Source organism: Pyrenophora tritici-repentis, chromosome 9, assembly GCF_003171515.1.
Source record: "Pyrenophora tritici-repentis strain M4 chromosome 9, whole genome shotgun sequence".
Taxonomy (NCBI): Eukaryota; Fungi; Ascomycota; class Dothideomycetes; order Pleosporales; family Pleosporaceae; genus Pyrenophora; species Pyrenophora tritici-repentis.
In genome coordinates this window covers 1,731,072-1,743,257 of record NC_089398.1, presented here as the reverse complement: position 1 = coordinate 1,743,257, position 12,186 = coordinate 1,731,072, and the positions used below count along the sequence as shown (strand labels likewise).

Genomic DNA, 12,186 nt, shown 5'->3' with positions numbered 1-12,186 from the left:
CTGATATCTGGAACAAGACACGCTAAACGTCTTGCGGCTCATTGCGCGGACTCACATTTGCGGTCTTATGAATCTATATCAGAGTTCAGTCTTTCTAGTATGACTGATTGCAGGGTAAAAAGGACCATGACGTGCAAGAGGCGAAGGAGATATTAGGGCTGAACTCAGGGTCCAATTGTAAGAGGTATAGCGCGTCGTGAAATGTGCCGCAAGAGGTATAGCGGGTGGATCCCGCGCGTGGCCCAGCCCTATGTTAGTCCATCCTGCGCCCACCTCTCTGCAGCCATCTCGTTCAATGCACCACATTCGTGCTACCTATATATGCATATCGCCCATACCGATCCTATGACATGGTCAATGTAGCCGGACGTTCGAAAGGATGCTCAACTTGCCGCAGACGTCGCGTCAAGTGTGGTAAGCGCCTTCCCTAACTGTATAATGCACAATGTCATCCTGACGGTTATAAGATGAAAATAGCCCTATCTGCCAGCGGTGTGAACGAGGTGGCTTCAGTTGCGATGGCCCGCAGACTATGGTCTTTGTGGAGGGGAAGATTGTAAAATCCAGAAGATCGCAGAGATCCAAGATTACACCGGCTGCCAGTGCCTCCAGCATCGTTCCCACCAACAAGCATAAATCAATCAACGTGCAATTCGTTGATGAGAACACATCTCCTTCAAACTCTAATCAAAGTTGGCAAAGGCAAGATATCGGAGAGTCAGTTTCCCTGTCACCTGATCTCCAGGTGTCCATACCTGATGTACGACTCAGGTTCAATCCACTCGAGGTTTACATCTGCCATCTACGTTGCCACCTATATCCCAATGGACCTGTTGACTTGGGCTTGCAGAGCCTCACGGTCAGCGACCTTGCAGTGAACTACGCCTCCGCCAGAACATATGTTCCACTATTCAATCAGGCTGCGATTAGCTTCGCAACTCTGTTCTTCGGTGCCCAGCATCGCGAAAATCGGATTCTCACCGAAGGATATACCATGCACGGTGTTGCTCTTCGACGGCTGAACAAGGCACTGAGCATCCCAGGATGCCATAGTAGCGATGAAGTTCTGGTTTCCGTTGTCATCTTGGCTATGCTCGAACTCTACATGCCCAGTGGCCCAAGGAATTACCTCAAACATATGCTTGGACTGGAACGACTTCTAGAACTACGGGATCCTGGGTCGCTGGCACACGCATCGTACCGGACGCTGGAGCTGTACAAGGGCATGCGACACATGATCCTGATTGCTTCGCTGCGAAACAGATCACCCTCGATATTTGCAAGCCCGAGGTGGAAGGCTGTACTTCGGACAGCGCTTTCACTCGAAACACCGGAAGAACAGGATCTTCACGACGTTCTGGCCGACTCTTCAGTGTTGATCGCCGCAAGTGATGAGGTTGCTGACAGTCAGCATCCGCAGACGCCGGAAAATTTGCACAAAAGGGCCGAAGTTGAGCGCAAAGCCTCCGGCTTACTCGAGTTTCTCAGATCCTGGAAAGATCGATGGGACAGCGCTGAGGGAAATCAATACGGGAAACAGGACGATCCGATTGCTAGTACAGATGCCCCCACAGAACTATGTACACTTTACAGATTTGCAAACGATTCTGTGGGGCGTATGTTCATGTTGTACAATACAGCTCTGATCTACGTTCATCAGATCTACGCGACTCTGGCAATTTCGGAACTGGCTTCTTCGGATACAGCCACATCCGACATCTTCACCAACGGGAACCCCCACGGCGCCATCCATGCAGCGGGAATTGAAATCGCACGTAGCATCACGGATTATTTGCAACATAAACGTGTGCGTGGAGAGACTGACTTTGCTTCACCCGTCGTTCAGTGGGCGGTTCTTACCGCTTGGCAAGCCCTCGGCGGTTCTGGGTCAAGAGAAGGAGAATACATGACGAGGATGCTAAACGGCAATGCTACGTATGAGATCGTAAAGGCGGCTTGGAACTTGTGAATGTTCGGGTGGGGCCTTCATGAGAAAGCATGCGAATGCATGTACATGTATCAGAACATTTTGAATTTTGGCTGCATGAAGGCTCACTCAATGCCAATATTGATAGATATGAAAGGCCCTCCAACTGTGTAGTCACGCGAGATGGCTTGGATATGTGGTGTCTTTTGTGTGATATCTCTAAGAAGCTGTGTTAATGTAGTATTATCCCAGATGTGAAAGAAGATGAAAGAATTGAAAAACGACGACAAACAGTATACGAAACACCTGAAATGATGCGTCCTCATAACCGTCAAGTTTAAATTCCAACCTCAGCCTCACCCCAAGTGACCCTCGCATCAGAGTCTGACCTCGAAACAAGTTTCTGGCCACTGATAGCTACGTTTTTCCAGCCCAGACTCGCGCAATTGATCGTACCCTTGAACTTGCGACAGTCGTTTCCAGAAAAGACGATATATCCCAACTCTGATTCCACACTTGGAGACTCTTTTGGACCAGTTGAAGAAGTTGGCGAGCCGCTCCATCTGAACCAGAATTTGGGAGAGCGGAAACTGTTCTTTTCAAAGGTATCGAAACGGGTCTTTTCGGGAGATTCGGGTTCTGCATCGCTTTCCTCTTCATCATCTTCCTCCACTGCATCCGCCTCTTCGCCGTTGGCCTCGAAGCTTGCAATTATACCCCGAAGACTCGTACGACTTCCAGCTAGGATGACAGATGCATGTAGAAGACCGGGTAAAAACAGTTCGCCAACAACACCCTCGCCATTTTCGGTAAGACGGTACAACTCCAACGACGCACTGTTGTCATTTTGACTGCCATCCAGCGCTTTCAACCACGACGGGCATTTGACTGAGTAACTGGCGAATGTTTTGCGCACGTCGAAGATGGGAGAGTGTTTTGATTTGCTACCACAACCGGTGCGGTTGTGCATGTGACGGTTTGAGAAGGCAGCTTCTTGCCAGTCATCCATGTTCAAGAGGTAAGGTCGGAAATAGATGGAATGGAGGTTCAAGGAGACGCATTGGGGTTGAGGTGTTATGGCTGCATGCTAGGAGGTGACTGACGTCATACACTAGTGACAGATAGCCATATGAGTGAAAGACGGCATTGACTGGACTGTGACTTGGGGCTCAAGTAGTGAGTAATTCATAGTTAGCTACGATATCTGACATACCGATGTGTCTAAGAGTGAGTCTCGTCGTGCTCGCCAAGATCAAGATGTTTACTGCCTGCCTACCGCTGCTTTCCGCGCTTCCGCCCTCCCGCTTGATAATGCAGCGGGTGAGCGGTTAAGATGGTCAGCCGGGGCATGGTCATGGTGGCTCTGAAGGAATGCGGGTACCGGGTTCGTGGGCGCGGGACTTGGATAAATCGACCCTGCCCTGGAGAGAATTAATGTGGGTCCCATGTGAGCGGGCGTGCATGTCGCGGGTGCATGTCGCGGCCCTCGTGCAGGACAACGGCCAACACCAACATGGCACCCAAGGGCTCCAAGAAGACTGCACCGACAACGCCAAACAAAACTCTTGTGCTTGACAATGGCGCATACACAATCAAAGCTGGACTCGTCGCTCCAGCCACTGATGCCACGTACGACGACTGCAGAGTAATTCCAAACTGCATTGCGCGCAGCACACGCGACAAGCGCACCTATGTCGGCGCGGAGCTTGACGCGTGCAAGGACTTTGGCGAACTGGCATTCCGTCGCCCGGTGGAAAAGGGCTTCATTGTGAACTGGGAGGCCGAGAAGGCAATTTGGGAACATGAGTTCATGGGTGAGACGGCGGGGGAGGGGCTGAGGGTAGGTACGCGTGACGAACAGGTCCATTAGGCTACCTCGACTGACTCTCGACAGTGTGATCCGAAAGAGACGAATTTGCTTCTGACTGAGAAGCCAAACTGCCCAAAGGAACTGCAAAAGAACTGCGATGAGATTGTGTTTGAGCAGTTCGAGTTTGCGGCATACTACAGATGCGTGGGCGCAACGCTGAATGCGTATACCGAGCCGACAACGAGGTCGCGATCGTCGTTGCCACAGGAATGCCTCCTGGTAATCGATACATCGTATTCGGACACGACTATCCTGCCACTCTACAACGGCAAATTGATACAATCGGCCGTGCGCCGGCTTACGGTGGGCGGGAAACTGCTCACAAACTATCTCAAGGAGCTGTCTTCGCTACGACACTACAACATGATGGAGGAGACATATCTGCTCAACGAGATCAAAGAGGCAGTATCGTATGTCGTACCTTCGTCACAGCACTTCGCCAAAGATCTCGAACGCACATGGAAGGGACGGCTGGGTGGCAAGCGAGAGCTGGACTCGAGTATCGTGGTTGATTACGTGCTCCCGGACTACGAGAACGCAATACATGGCCATGCACGCCCTCACGATGCTGCAAAGTCGCGCATGCGCCGTGGGTTACAGCCGCAACAAGGTCCGAGAGAGGATCTGCTACCGCTGGGGAACGAGCGTTTCGCTGTACCAGAACTGCTCTTCAACCCTTCGGATATCGGCATCCAGGAGACAGGAATACCAGGCGCCATTATAGAATCGCTTAGTACATTGCCCGAAGCATTGAGAGTGGGTCTACTGGCAAACGTGGTTGTAGTCGGCGGCAACTCCTTGATTGCTGGCTTTATAGAAAGATTGGAGGCCGAGCTCAGGGCATTGGTGCCTGCAGACTTTCTGCTCAACATAGCCAGGGCAGAAGACCCCATCAAACACTCATGGCTGGGAGGCGCACATTTCGCTAGCCAGCCGGAGCTGCTGAAGGAGGTGCTTGTTACCAAGGCCGAGTACGACGAACGGGGCTCGACATGGCTCGTGAAGAAGTTTTTATAGAAGATACAGAAGCATCAGATGAAGAATTGAAATATCAAGTGAATGCATCAAACTCAAGTCTCGAGATTGAAAGCTGGATAAAAGAGCTGATGAGCTCGGGACTATGGTGATGCTGATTGGTCAGCCAGCCATCGGCGCCTGGGGGCATTTCGCCGCTCTGGTGTCTAGAGAATTTCAGAGCGGCAGGCCTTCATCGCCCACGTCAACCCCAATGCGCCGAATACCACGCCCCTCGCGGGCAATTGACCCTTCACATGCCATCTCCGCCTCGTTACGGCAAAGGACTTCGCCGTTGGGTCCTTGCCCGCACCTCCGTACTACGTCGGCCGCCTTCTCCACAACCACGCCAAATGCCTTCCTCCTCCCCGGCAAGCAGGACAAGAAGAAACATCAACAGTTTGTGCGCCGATGGCAGAAGCGCCTTCTGGGCGACTCAGAGCCCGTGGGTGCACACGTTGACCCATACGACCCGACGTCACCGATTCGGATAGCGCCAGAGGAACTTGGCGAGTATGAGGAAGTGCTCGAGGAAGAAGAAAATGGCAAGCGTGGCTCGCGTGGGAAATCCGCGGTGCCCACTTACAAGCCAGCTTCAAATTCAAGAGGACTGCAGCGAGCTGGTGGTGAAGAATGGCTCAAACAAAAGGCCGAGGAAGAAATGGCCAGGGAGTTTGAGAAGCTCACGCTACGAACATACACGCCGCTGAGCCTGGAAATGGCCGACCAAATCGAAGAGCTTACCGGTACCCCATACACACTGAAAGACGACAATCTGATGATGGCTCAAACCGTACACGAAATTACGAATCGACCGTACACCGACTACAATTTTGGTCTTCACAGAAGGACTGCCGGCTTCAAGGAACTACGCAACCGCTTCACGCAAGCTGTTGCCGAGGTCTACGCACTGAAGCAGGCGGGCATCGACATGGACCTCTCCAAGTTTGCCAATCGCGGTGTCTACGCGGCGCCGCATTGGGTCAAGGACATCAAGCTGGTCAAGACGGAAAACGCCGACATCATTCTCGACTTGCCCTTGGGGAGAAGTTTGGAGGATTTTGTAGAAGTTATGCAAACTATTCCGGAATTGGAACCTGAAGCTCTCGTCCAAGGTGGCGAGGAAGATCTTCTTGTAGAGGAAGCTGAGGAATTGCTGGAGCCCGTTCTTCCACAGGAGCAACTGCCGACTATGGATCCTGCGACACCAGAATATAAGAGGGCGGCTGTTGTCAAGGCAGATGCCGGGAAGAAGCCGTTTGACTTCATGTCAAATCGACCTGTACCTCGCGCAAAACCTGTCTCAGAGCCGCTCGTTGAAGAGGTCGTGTCGCAGCCCGCACATCCTGTCGAAAATCTGACCTCTTCGCCCCCTCCTGCAGACCAAGAGAAGGCGATGGATGATACCCCTAATATAGTGACAGAAGACCCAAAGCATTCCATCTTTGCAGACAAAGCACAGCAATTCGCAGATGACTTTGCGGCCCTGAAGCAATCTGCTGAGCAGAGCAGGGCAAGCAAGGCCACCATCAAGGCCGAGGAATTACGGTGGCAGCAGATCTCAATCACCGACGTTGCCGTCAAGTTTGCTGTAGGTGTCATAAAACATGCCAATTGTCAATTGCTAACCTCCATAGCTTTTCAAACGTCTATACCAACTCACAAATTATCGCGTCCCCGACGTAAAACTAGCTTCTATCAACAACCTCGGAGAGCTCTTCAATCTGCTCTCTGATGCTTCCAAACCCCAGCCAGCGAGCCTTTTCACCGCCATGCTCCAGGAAGGCCAGAGGGCGCGTCAGCGGGCGAAGCGGCAACCAGCTTCCGACGTCTCCTCGAAGCGAAAAGCTGACCTCGGTGATTTGATCACTCTTGGTAACGTCGAGCTGCGTCGCGAGAAACCAACCAAGACGGAGAAGAGGGTCACGACTGGTCTGCAAAAAGTCATAGGATATGCCTTGTGGGAGCGTGGATTAGCCTCACGGTCAAGAATTACAACGCCGTCGACAAAGGGGAAGAAGACGAGGCGTGTGGCAAGGGAGGGGGGTAAGCAACCCCAATTTGTTAAAGCTCTGAGTAGCAAGGGTGCGGCCTACCTAGCCAAGACTGCAGAGGGGAAGTCGCAGCAGTTGAAACTGTAAGAGGCTAGTACACGCATTTAGACTCGATGACCATGTAGCAACATGTGTATATATACTATATATGTACTGTACCTCTTTTGACAGGTTCAGAACACGCGTCTGAGACGATTATGTAGGCAGCATTTGACAAGACTTGATGGTAATACAGAACGCGCAAGCATCTCACTATCCCCACTCACTTCCTAGCGAAGGACGGCCAACGAGCAAAACGATAAGGACTAGGTGTAGCGATCGAGAGCCTCGACTTATTTGGAAGGGTTAGTTCAAGCATCAGTGCAGTCAACGGGCCGCCCCCACCACGATAAGCACTAAGCTGAATCTTTCCGGTCGGCAACTTCCCTGATAAGCGACTGGTTCACAACGGCACTTCAACGGCTCTTTCTCGCCTCGGCAACAACATGGTAGTCTGTATCCCTCAAGCATGTTGTAAAAAAGGGCCGAGTATGAGGTGATTATAGGAACAGCTACAGCCCCGCTGGTGGCAATGGCACAGAAAAACTCCTCTTGTGACATTTCTAGCCCGTCATGTCGACGGAAAAGCCACATCCGACCACTGGCCTCTCCACTGACAGTGGCAGTGATACTACAACACCACCCTTGGCGCAAGAAACAGGACTATTTGCTAAGCTGCGCGTTTTGGAAGCCCGGTTGGATCGCAAGCTGGGAATCGAATCGGAAGCCATCACACGCAAGCTTCCAGAAGACAAAGTTTACGTACCATGGCACCAGCAGTTGAACATGATCCTGTTCTGGGCATCGGCGAACATGACATCGTCGGCCTTTGTCATTGGCTTCATAGGACGTGAATTGGGACTAAGTAAGGAACCGCTGCCAAACCCGTCGTTGTGGAACTAACCCCGTATTCTTAGATCTCCGTCAGTGCATTGTCATCACCATTTTTGGCTCCTTCATCGGCGCATCCGCCACGGGCTTTGCAGCAACACTCGGCCCACCTACTGGTCTGCGTCAGATCTCCATCTCGCGCTTTGCATTTGGATGGTGGCCCAACAAAGTCATTGCGCTGCTTAACATCATCATGCAAGTTGGCTTCGCAGCCATCGCTTGCATCACGGGTGGTCTTGCACTGACGGCTGTTGCCGACGGACATCTCACGCTGATTGTTGGCATTGTCATCTTGGCATGTGTCGCACTGATTATATCCTTCGCCGGGCTCAAAGTGGTGCTCTTCTACGAGCGGTATGCCTGGTTCGTCTACTTCATCGTCTTCATCGTCTTCCTCGCAGAAACAGGCAAGTACGCCGATAACAGCACAAAGACACTAGCCACCGGTGAGAATCTCACGGGAAGTATACTGAGCTTGCTTTCCATCACATACGGTGCTGCGGCGTCATGGCAAGCCGTTGTCTCGGATTACTACGCCCACTACCCCGTCAACACGTCGCGATGGAAGGTCTTCCTCATGACGACCTTCGGCGTCGCCGGCCCCGTCTCCTTTGCAATCATCACCGGCACCGTCGTCTCATTCGGCATGAACACGCGCCCTGAATGGGAAGAAGTATACACAAAAGAAGGACTCGGCTTCCTCATCCAAACCGCCCTGTATCCCCGCGGCTTCGCAAAGCTCATCCTCACCCTCTTCGTCCTCACCGGCGTCAGCGTAAACGTCATCTCCCTCTATAGCGGCGCAATCTCCTGCCAGCAGTTCTCACGGCCCTTTTCGCGCGTCCCCCGCTTCATCTGGGTTCTGCTTTGCTTCGCCGCCATCATCGGTCTGTCGATTGGTGGCAGACGTAAACTCAGCACTTATCTCCTGAATTTCCTCAGTCTGCTGGGGTATTGGTGCACGCAGTATTTTGTCATCTTGTGTAGTGAGCATGTTGTCTTTCGTCGCATGAATTTTGATAATTACGACCTTGATGGCTGGAACGATCCTAGTCGGCTGCCGGTTGGTATTGCGGCCGCGGCGGCGTTTCTGGTTGGTATGGTCGCGTGGGTTATGGGCATGGTGCAGACGTGGTATGTCGGACCGTTGGGTAAGTTGATCGGGAGAGGTGGTGATGTTGCGCCGGAATTTACGTTTGTTGTTACGGGGCTGGTGTATATTCCTGCTAGGTACTTTGAGAAAAAGCTTATCGGAAGATAGGGTGTTGGATTGTATGGAGGATTGTGTATGTAGTTGTAATGATGATGAGTTAGTTTTAGTAGTCGTAGTAATAACCTAGCTTTTGACACCATGCCCGCTCAACGTCTCCTTTCACAGAAACAGCGAAAGGGTAGTGCGTGTTCGATGAGGATGGAGGATGGAGGATGCAAAATACTAGCTGCGCACAAGATTTGTTGAGTAGAAGGGTGTTTTACACCTTGACTACTTTCTTGTACCACTATTGTAAATACCGCGTTATGTTACGAATTCCGCGTTGTGAGAATCCACTATAAAGCCACGGATATCACTGTTGATACGGCAAAGGTGAGGTTGAATCAAGTAACGGTCGTTGCAACGAGTTGAAGTAGATGGTTATGATTGATTAGAGGAGGTGGGCTGCAGCTCGCGTACGAACTGAATCCCACCCCACGGCACGGGCCACGCACGTAGTCACGTGCTCGCCACGTACGTACGGTGGCTCGAAACTAAGAGCAACTAACACTAGCTATCTTTTCTTCTATCGTGTTAGTATCGCTGTGAAACGCTTAAATCTGCGATAAAAAAGCGCAGCTAGGTAGCAGCTAGTTTCCTATCCGTGACTAGTGTGAACCACCGTAGTTCCCCTCCTATTCTACTTATCTATCCTATCCCACTTGTGTGTCTCATCTCGTCTAGGTATCGTGAGGAGTCGGCTCAGTCGCCTCAAGATAGCTAGGGCTATAAGTTGACATCGTTGTCTCGCGGAGGTCGTCGTTGTTAGGGGCCGTGGCCTAGTTGTTAGCTCGATCGACCTATCCCTAGACCTAGAGCTCTAGCTCGTTAGTATTAATAAGCTGCTCTATTAAGGTGTTAGCGGCTGCCTTAGTTATAACGTCTACTAGGTTGTCGCGCCTATCGATCTAACGGATATCTATAAGGTCACCTCGCTCGTAACCTTTACGGATAGCTATAATATTAATTATAAGGCGCTTATCCTTAGTAGTGCTAAGCTTAACGAGGTATTCGTACAGGAAGAAGGAGTCTATACACACAACAATTAGTACGTGTAGGAGGGATAGGCGGTCTATAATAATATTAAGGGTAGATCTAATAGCGATAGCAATATTAACACTATAGGCTATTACGTAGATCTTAGAGGTAAGGACACTATAGGTAATTCGCTTACACTTAAGAGAGGACTAATAGATAATGTTACTGTAGATAGTAAAGCTAGTATTATTAGTAATCTCGTTGCCTAGGACAATTATATATCCTATCTATAAACTTATATCCTTATTATTAGCAAACGAGGCGTTAATAAAGGCAAATAGTTTAAGATCTATTATCTTTAGCTAGACGTACGACAGTCTACGGTTAACGTTCTGCTTTTACTAGATAATACGCTTGTTTAATCTAGATATTTCTTCTTTTATAGGGTTAGTAGTTGTCTAAGTGGCGGCGGCGAGGTTAAAACTAGCTTCTAGTTAGCAGATAGAAGTAATATACGCCCCGCGGGCTCGCTGTTAGATATACAACTTCTAATCTATAGCTACCTTAAGTTTCTCGCCCTAGCGTTTCTAGATAAGGGAGATAGTATTACTATCTATTGTAGTAACACAGCTGTTAAAGTCGATCTTATTATCCTTAGTAAGGACCTCTTTCTCCTTCGCGTTAAAGCGGAGCTCGTCTTTCTCCTTAGTAGCGAACTGCTCGTTAGATAGACTAAGCGTATCGTTAGTCTAGATACCTACAATTCTAACGCTAGCTGCCGTTAACTTAGAGATAAGAAGGTATAAGTTATACGTAGACGTCTCTATCTATAGCTTATTAGTGTAGTGCTTAAAGTACGTAGACTACTAATACGCTCTAGCTTCTATAATACCGTACAGAGGCTTAATCACAACTATAATTATTCTAGCTAGGTATAATCCGCAGAGCTAAATAGGGAGGTTAGCGATAATGGTTCGCTAGAGGGCATTATTAGACTAGGTATACGCCTAGGTAATATCTTAGAGCCACAGTATTATGCCCTTAGCAATAAGAGACGGAGCGAGGGCAATAATAAGACGTTAGCTCGCTCGCTAGATAGTAAGGCTTTAGTTAAGAACAAGAGCCTTATTACTATTATTGTAGCCCTAGATAACTAGCTAAGATTTTTTATAGGGCTAATTAGTAGTCTTACTCTCTACCTTATTAATAATACGCGACTTAAAGATATAGATACCACTATAGATCTTAGAGTTATATACTTTAAACTTAAAAACGCTAGAAGCGATAAGTGCGTTAATCTTAGTCTAGGTTAACTTCTTAAAGGGCTACCCTAGCGTAGTAATCTTGCTAGTAGATTATAAGGTATAAGCAAGGACGAGGTTATCCTATTCTCTCTGTGTTAGATGTGCCGCGTAGATAGTTCTAGCAGGAGTGGTCATTACCTAGAGTAATAGCTTAGGTTTGTTCTTAGATTCCTTGGGTTAACCATAACCTCGTCGAGCTAGAGGTTATTCTAGGACGTAGTTACTATCTCTATTAGCGAGGCTGCCGTCGTTCTCTTGCCTATATAGCTAGGGCGATGCAGCCCCTAGGTGCGGTTAGGGGGGTGCGTGTCTATTATCGTGGTAGTATAGGTAGACAATAGTAGTCTAAAAGGTTGTTAGCTTACCGTTAATCTTAACAATCGCAGCAGTGCTGTCTAGGTTTAACCTAAGCAAGGTGTAAGGGCTAGTCTATCCCTTATTCTTACGCTAGACCTTAACGTCGCTCTAGAGTAAGAGGAGGAGGACCTTAGTAACGTTAGGCCCGTTGCGGGTTACTAGCGTATCCTAGACCTATCTTATAGCCTTAAGCTTACAGATCTTACTTATAGCTTTGTGTACGGCGGTAGCTTAGGCTGCGATTAATAGGGATAGAGGAGAGGTCTTTACGAGTTAGGGATATATCCTAAAGATAAGGAGGGTTAAGATAAGGCTATTAGGGCTAGCAGTATCGTTAACAGCTTTAACAGCTATCTAGAGCTAGTATTTAGGTAAAGTAGCAGTGCCTAGTTTACTAGTAATAATCTTAAAGGCACGGTGGATAACTACATAGTAGCGTTTAACCTTGCTAATTAAGTTATAAGCTTTAATAGGTACCTCCTTAACTTTAATAGCTAGAG

General features: G+C 49.3%; 5 protein-coding genes across 5 annotated transcripts; 4 read left to right on the top strand and 1 right to left on the bottom strand.

The window, feature by feature from the left end:
* Positions 1-532: 532 nt before the first annotated feature.
* Positions 533-1,969, top strand: PtrM4_150230 (Fungal-trans-2 domain containing protein; the record flags this gene model as incomplete). Its single annotated transcript, XM_001938538.2, has 1 exon — positions 533-1,969. The coding sequence occupies one exon, from the start codon at positions 533-535 to the stop codon at positions 1,967-1,969; it is 1,437 nt and encodes a 478-aa protein (XP_001938573.1).
* A 295-nt stretch (positions 1,970-2,264) lies between these two features.
* PtrM4_150220 (uncharacterized protein) lies at positions 2,265-2,936 on the bottom strand (the record flags this gene model as incomplete). Its single annotated transcript, XM_001938539.1, has 1 exon — positions 2,265-2,936. One exon carries the CDS (start codon positions 2,934-2,936, stop codon positions 2,265-2,267), a length of 672 nt encoding a protein of 223 aa, XP_001938574.1.
* Positions 2,937-3,440: 504 nt separating this feature from the next.
* PtrM4_150210 (actin) lies at positions 3,441-4,814 on the top strand (the record flags this gene model as incomplete). Its single annotated transcript, XM_001938540.2, has 2 exons — positions 3,441-3,767; positions 3,822-4,814. 2 exons carry the CDS (start codon positions 3,441-3,443, stop codon positions 4,812-4,814), a joined length of 1,320 nt encoding a protein of 439 aa, XP_001938575.1.
* A 103-nt stretch (positions 4,815-4,917) lies between these two features.
* Positions 4,918-6,952, top strand: PtrM4_150200 (Ribosomal-L50 domain containing protein; the record flags this gene model as incomplete). The annotated part of the gene is made up of 2 exons (XM_066110041.1): positions 4,918-6,402; positions 6,449-6,952. 2 exons carry the CDS (start codon positions 4,918-4,920, stop codon positions 6,950-6,952), a joined length of 1,989 nt encoding a protein of 662 aa, XP_065960024.1.
* A 525-nt stretch (positions 6,953-7,477) lies between these two features.
* On the top strand, positions 7,478-9,056 carry PtrM4_150190 (CodB, Purine-cytosine permease; the record flags this gene model as incomplete). The annotated part of the gene is made up of 2 exons (XM_001938541.2): positions 7,478-7,769; positions 7,822-9,056. The coding sequence occupies 2 exons, from the start codon at positions 7,478-7,480 to the stop codon at positions 9,054-9,056; spliced, it is 1,527 nt and encodes a 508-aa protein (XP_001938576.1).
* Positions 9,057-12,186: the final 3,130 nt, after the last annotated feature.